The 7,546-nt window shown below is 40.6% G+C and overlaps 1 protein-coding gene across 1 annotated transcript; it reads right to left on the reverse strand.

Moving 5' to 3' along the window:
- Window positions 1–655: 655 nt before the first annotated feature.
- On the reverse strand, window positions 656–4,995 carry LOC140855278 (expansin-A2-like). Its single transcript, XM_073251149.1, has 4 exons — window positions 4,936–4,995; window positions 4,618–4,821; window positions 2,234–2,390; window positions 656–1,302 (listed from the first exon to the last, which is right to left on the reverse strand). The coding sequence occupies exons 1-4, from the start codon at window positions 4,993–4,995 to the stop codon at window positions 656–658; spliced, it is 1,068 nt and encodes a 355-aa protein (XP_073107250.1).
- Window positions 4,996–7,546: the final 2,551 nt, after the last annotated feature.

The following is a 7,546-nucleotide window of genomic DNA, read 5'->3' on the forward strand; positions in this document are numbered from 1 at the left end:
AATTATAGATTCTTGACAACCTTCGTTGCAAGAAGTTACAAAAGATATGGGATCTTCATTATCTATAGTAACTCTAGAGCCCACTCTATTTATTTTGTTATTGAATTAAAAATGACACCTGAATTGCATTTATTCTTATAATAGGGGCATAGAGGATTATTGGTGCCTAGACACCATTCAAGAAAGCTCTCTAAGTGCCAGTGGTGTTGCTATTAGACTTTCAAAGTGAATATAGATTGAAGCATAGATCCTCTACACTGTCCATGCGACATCGCAAAATACAGTGTAGTTGTGGACTGCCGCTATGAATAGATGGACGGTCATCAAACTAGGAGTCCACTAGTATGGGCCATATTACATGTGGCACACGTTGGTTGATGGCTGTCCGTCCCATGGTGGCCATCCACTAACCCTGACAATTGCGAGAGCATGGAAGGTTTAAGTTCTCCTGGCTTTAAAGCGGATTCAATCACAGATCGTTCGAAAATTTTGAAGCTAGCTAGCTAGTTATTAAAGAGAACGATAACTTCATTAAGACGGAAGAACCGGGTGAACAAAAAAGAAGTGATGCATTATTTAAATCAACTTAGATACGTAGATCACTAAAATGATCTTTACCCACTCAAACGTTAGCAGTTAAAGCGCTACAACTTAATTAACTCAGACTACCGCCACGTTCGTCCCCATTAGAACTGCTCCCTTCAAAGTATTGCCCAAAACTCCAGGTGGCCGGAGCAACATTATCACACTGCACCATCTTCCCATCACTTGTGAACACCTGGAATGACAAACTATGACCTACCAACCTCTGGTTGCTCTTCCAAATGGCGCCCCACTCCCTATCCATGGGCCAAAACGTGTCCGGCCCCTTCACCGAGACCCCCACCACCTCTCCGCCGCCTCCCACGTTGTAGACTAACACTTGGATGAAGTCGGGGTCGCCCTTCATCTCAAACATGATGCCACCATTCTTGACGCAGGGAACCCTCCGGAACTGCAACGGGATGAACCCGGCGTGGTCGTCCTTCACCAGCTTGTCGAACGTGGGATCGGGGAGATCGAAGTGTTTGCGGGGTGGGTAGCACCTGCCGGCGTGAACGCCGGGAATGGGGACAAACGGCCAGCAGTATCCGGTGGCGGTGACGGTGATGCTGCCGGGGGCACACCACTGTGAGTTGTTGTAGCATCGGATTTCGTAGCACGCTCCACACGTGATACCATCGTTGAAGAGGGCTGTGCTTACAACTGCCGTCTCCAAGCCGTACCATTGCTTTAAGAGATTGCCGTATCCGCACGCTCCTCCTGTTAATTTGAGATGAAGGAAATTAAGGAATCAGAGAGGTATATGGGTTTTCAAAGGCCAAACACAAACTTGCAAATTAAATGGCATCTGTAACTAAGCAAGGACACATATGTATGTATGTATGTATGTAACTAAGCTAGGACACAGGTGATTGATGCTGTTCGGGGCAAAAAAAAAAATGAGAAGCTAATGGCCAAATATATTGCATGTAGGAACCTGTCATGCATCAACCCAGTTGCATGATGCTGCTGTATATCTTGATTGCATGTAATCATCCATAAGGACATAATGTATGCTAGCTAGGTAACCAAATATGCATGGCTGCGGCCCATCACATGAGAATGACATTTTGGATAACTGAGCGTGGATCCTCTATAGGTCATCATAGCATATATTATAGGATGGATGGCCACCAAATAATGCACATAGTGAAATAGAATGGCTACTGAATTTTTTAATATTTATTTACTAATTTTATGAATATTTTTATTCTTAATTGATCCAAAAAATTAGATTTACGAGGAAAAAAAAAAAAGCATGCTCGACTGTATTACATAATCCTTTTATTTCAATGTTAGAGCAAGAATCAAAACATACCATGTCACATGTGTGATACATAGATTGCCCAAAAAATACTATATAAACATCTTGATTCTAAACTCTTTAAGATCTTGCATATCTTACATCTCAAATTAATAAAAATATTTTATATATCTTTTGATAAAAATTATAATAGCTTTTCAGCCTTCCTTTTGCCGCGGCAAAAATGTATAATGAGAAATCCTCTACTCTTTTTTTTATTTTGGTGAAAACCGCATCCGCCTTCAATTTAAAATTTTGAAATAATCAAAGAAGAGTAATAAAAAAAAAAAAAGTCTCTCCAAACCACGTATCAACATTAATTTCCTGAAGATAAAAAAGAATACTCACCGAAGCTCTCTCTTCCTGCCGAGCCTCCATAGGCAGAGGCAGTTCCATTGTCCCACTCACTGACTTGGGCCATGGCTCCAGAGGCCATGAGCCAGGCAGTAGCTGCAACACAAACAATGGCAATAGAGATTTTTGCCATCTCCACTCTCTTGTCTTGCTATCAGTTCATCAAAATGGTCAAAACTAGATGCTATTTATAGGAGAAAAATATCTTTAATTGTAAAGAATTAACGTGACTAGAGGATCCACATAATTTAGAATTAATATCGTACTGGATGATTTCTTGCCATCTCCAGTCTCTTGTCTTGCTATCAGTTCATCAAAATGGCCAAAACTAGATGCTATTTATAAGAGAAAAATATCTTTAATTGTCAAGAATTAACGTAACTAGAGGATTCACATAATTTAGGATTAATATCGTACTGGATGATTTCTTGCCAATTTAGACATCTTTCTGGTTTATAATTAATTAAATGGAACGAGAAGATTATCACAATTTTTTTTTCCGTTTTTGCAAGAATGATTACCACAAATTTAGTATGACACACCGTAAAAAAAAAATTCTTAATATCTTTTTAGTTGTAATTAATTAAATGGAACGGGATGATTGCCACAAATTCAGTACGACACACTGTAAAAAAAAAAAAAAAGATTTCTGGCATATTTCGGTTCGGGTTCCTCTGTACTCGCTCATCTTTTCCGTATATTGACACGGGCCGCCAGAATATTTTGGAGGAAAATGCGGTGCAATTTTCTCTGTCGTTCAAATCGCACCACTTAATTTGGGTCATTCACAGTTTAAAAGAAAAAAAAAAAAAAAGAAATTAAAAGAAGCATGCGCGTCTTAAATTGGAAGTCTAGATAGCGCAAAGAACCTGCGACATCTTGTCCATTTCTGCCTGCCGATTCGCATGTATGAATCCTGCCGGCCTGGTATGAGTCCATGGACATTAATTGGGCTTGGGGCAAGGCCTTGTGTGGTAAATCTTCACCGCTTCTGCGCTAATTATTAACATAACCAAAAAAAAAATAATAAAGAAATAAAGTTTCTGGTTTGTCTCAAAAACCATTAGATCAACCTAATCTCACCTATTTTCCAAACAATAATGTATGTCTAAAGGCACAACTCTCACTAAATAGAAAAGTGTCACTTCATGTGGGGCATGCAGTATCAAAAATGTAAAATGATTAGGCAAGGATTTTGGGTTTTCTGCTGCTCTCAGGAACGGCTCCATCTAATTAGAGAAGGTCTTGTGCTCTCTCTTTTACTTCTCTGAACAAAGATTGGATCATAGCTGACAATTTGACAAGGCCTTTATAAGCACCTGTTTGATTGATCCTTTTTTTTGCATGAACACTTCAGAATTCCTCTCCATTCAAATGTTTCAACATGGAGCTACAACAAACTGGTCCCAAGCTCTTTGAAAGGATGGGTGAACTTTTTTGTATCCCATAATTTCACATCGATAACAATGAATACGGATGGCAATGAGTCAAATATGGGTTCAGTCATTCATTATCTATATCCATCTCGTAATTGAAAACCATTACTTATATCTGCTTTATACTTGCATCAGGGAAAGGCTACCAGATGGAGGTAGATAAAGCAGGATGTAGAGGTTGGATGGGACAAAATTACAAAAATTAATTTATTCTACTTACAAAATAAATAAATAAATAAATAATATAAAACTAAACTTTCTATATAATATTAAATAAAGAAGGTAATATCTTTATTGAGGATAATTTCTGATTCTTACATTTCATTTTCTCCAATAGGAGTATATATAGATTACAAGGTCTAGCTATTGTAGCAATTACAAGAAAAGGAATATCTCGATTACATACTAAGTAAAGAGAAACAAATGTAGAATAGCTAAACAAAGAGAAAGACCAAATAGGAGTGCCAGCCAAATATGAATATGTGTTGACTTGCTAAACATAGGAAAGAGCCAAATAAGACTGCAAGCCAAAATAGAATGTTGGGTTGGAATGAGTGTGTGCTGATACACCCCCTCAAGATGAAGAATCGGAAGCACGAATCTTCAACTTGTCCCTTAGGAACCTAAAACGGGAGGTATCCAAGGCTTGGTGAGAATATCGGCAAGCTGATCTTGGGTGGAGAAAACTAAACAGATAGTTGATGTCTTGCAACACGTTCACGAACAAAATGAAAATCAATTTCGACATGCTTCGTGCGAGCATGAAAATAGGATTGGCCGACAGATAAGTGGCCCCAATATTGTCACACCATAGAATCGGGGGACCATGTAAGGGATGGCAAATTCTGAAAAATGACTCAAGCCAGATAAGTTCAGCTGATGCATCTGCTAAGGCTTTATATTCAGACTCTGTGGACGAGCGGGCAACTGTTTTCTGTTTACGAGATGCCCAAAAATGAGGTTGGGGCCGAGAAAGATTGCATAGCCCCCAGTGGAACGCCTATCAGTCCCACTACCGCCCAATCTGCATTCGAGAAAGTTGGAGAGAGCGAGAGGTGGATCGGCGAATGTGTAACCCATGATCAGTGTAGCTTGAAGGTACCGTAAGATGCGTTTGACCATAATCCAGTGATCAGTATTGGGAGACTGCATAAACTGACATACTTTATTCACTGCAAAGAAAATATCCGGACGTGTCAATGTAACATACTGAAGAGCCCCAACAATGGAGCGATACTGTGTGGGTCCGGATGGGAGCACCCCTGAATCAGAATCCTTTGTCATGGCCATTGGGGTCTGAACAGGTTTACAATCAACCATGCCTGCCTTTAAAAGAAGATCTTTAATGTAGCGGTTTTGAGATAATAATAATCCAGCAGAGTTCTGAACAACCTCAATTCTAAGAAAAAATGGAGATCACCAAGATCCTTAATAGAAAATTTCTTAGCAAGCTGTTGAAGAAGAAGAAAAATCTGACTGGATCATTCTGGTTACCAAAATATCATCAACATAGATGAGCACATAGAGGACATGAGACTTCATCCTTAAAATAAATAATGAAGGATCAGTTTTGCTGGCAACAAATCCTAGTCGGAGAAGAAATTGGGAGAGACGGTGAAACCAGCACGAGGTGCTTGTTTTAACCCATATAAAGATTTGTGGAGATGACAGACATAATCTGGATGGTCGCGGTCCTCAAACCCTAATGGTTGGGACATGTAGACTTCTTCTGTTAGGTTGCCATGCAAAAAGGCATTATGAACATCTAATTGTCGGATGGACCAACCTTGAGAGATTGCAATACTTAGAATAGATCGAATTGTGGTAGGTTTGATAACCGGACTGAATGTCTCGTTGTAGTCGAGGCCAATTTGCTGATGGAACCCTTTAGCAACTAGACGCGCTTTGTAACGCTCGAGAGACCCATCAGCTTTTCTCTTGATCCTGTACACCCATTTACACCCGATCAAATTCTTTTGATGAGATGAACGTAGAACAAGAGACCACGTACCATTGCGAATTAAGGCATTAAATTCTTCAATCATTGTAGCACGCCACTCAGAGTGTTTAGAGGCTTGAGTAAAGCAAGTAGGTTCTATGGTGAGGATAGTGGTGGTGAGGGCGGATGGCTAGTTGGAACGGGGTCGAAGTATCATGAAATGTGTATGGATGGGTTGGGCAGTTGGGTCAGGGGAGGTTTTGTCTTGCTGGGAGCTAGTTGTAGGGGAAGGCGTAGGAAGGGAAGGTTTTGCTGATGAGGAGAGGTCAGTAAGTAATCTGGTTCGAACAGGTGCAGAGTCGTTAATGCTAAAAGGGCTTGGAGTGGGATCGGTCATAGGAGAAGGTGTTGAGGCAGACCGAGAAAAGAGGATGCAGCCGATGATGAGTTGGACAGACGATGCAAAGGAGAATGTGGAATCGGTGGAGGAACAGATGGTAGTGGGGTGGCCTCTTGTAGAGGGTGAAGTAATGTAACGCCCCAAGGTGGGGAAGAGGAGATGATGGGGGTGGACAAGTTAACGAAGACTGAGATTGAAAAGAAAAGGTAGATTCGTCGAAGCGAACGTGCCTAGCGATATATGTACGATTTGTTTTTAAATCGAGATATCGATAGGCACTATGAGAGGGACTATAGCCGAAAAACACACACGGTTGAGATCGATACTCCATTTTATGCCGATTGTAAGGACGAAGAAGAGGATAGCAAAGATACCCAAAAATTCGTAGGAAGGCATAGGATGGTGGTTTGTTGTGAATGAGTTCGAAGGGGATACATCACTAGAGACTTTAGATGGCATCCTATTAATGAGAAAAATAGCCATTTCAAAGGCATAGTGCCAGTATGATATGGGCACGGATCCATGAGCAAGAAGGGATAGGCCAGTTTCCGTAATATGACGGTGATGACGTTCGACAGCCCCTTATTGCTCGTGGGTGTGAGGAGTAGCAACACGATGGGTAATGCCAATTTTGTGAAAAAATTGAGGAAGAGAGCGAAATTCTCCTCCCCAATCAATTTGGATTGATTTAATAGTACGAGAGAAATACCGTTCAACCAAGGCTTGAAATTGTAAGAAAGTAGAGAATACATCAGATTTGTGCATTAATGGATAAAACCAAATATATTTACTTTGATCATCAAAAAAATTATGTAGTAGCGGTGTCCTAACAAAGATGGAGTAGGGGAAGGACCCCAAACATCACTATAAATAAGATCTAATGGAAACTGACTGCGATGATGGGATGGAGGTAAATGCAACTTACTAGACTTGCCTAATTGACATGAGGGACAAAGGAAACGAAGATGTGCAGACTTGCAGGGTAGATTATTGTCTTCACCATGGAGCGAAGCAAGCGATAATGGGAATGGCCCAAACGGTTGTGCCAGCCATCAAGAGTGGTGCTCTCGCTACGTGAACAGATGCAGACAACGGAGAAGGCTGGAATGGAGAGTGTATAATCCTCCTTTACTCAGACCGGATAACACTATGGTCTTGGTAGTTCGATCCTTCACAAGAAAATGAGAGGGATGAAATTCAAAAAAGATATTATTATCTTTTGCAAACTATTGTACGGAAAGTAAATTTTTAGAAATAGAAGGAACGTGTAAGATGTTAGATAACTGAAAAGAAAGAGAAGAGTAGGGAGAGGAAAAAGAACCATGACCAATATATGATATATGTAATCCCTTACCATTGCCTACATGCACCTGATCAGGACCAGTGTACTCATCATAGGAGGACATAGAATGAATGTCAGGAGTGATATGGTGAGATGCTCCTGTATCTGGGTACCAAGTGAGGGCAGTGGAGGGGTGAGGGGTAGGAGAAGTGGTGGATTAGGGTGACGTTGAGATGGATTTGGATTTGGA

The sequence above is a fragment of the Elaeis guineensis genome, chromosome 2, assembly GCF_000442705.2.
Source record: "Elaeis guineensis isolate ETL-2024a chromosome 2, EG11, whole genome shotgun sequence".
NCBI classification, from domain to species: Eukaryota; Viridiplantae; Streptophyta; class Magnoliopsida; order Arecales; family Arecaceae; genus Elaeis; species Elaeis guineensis.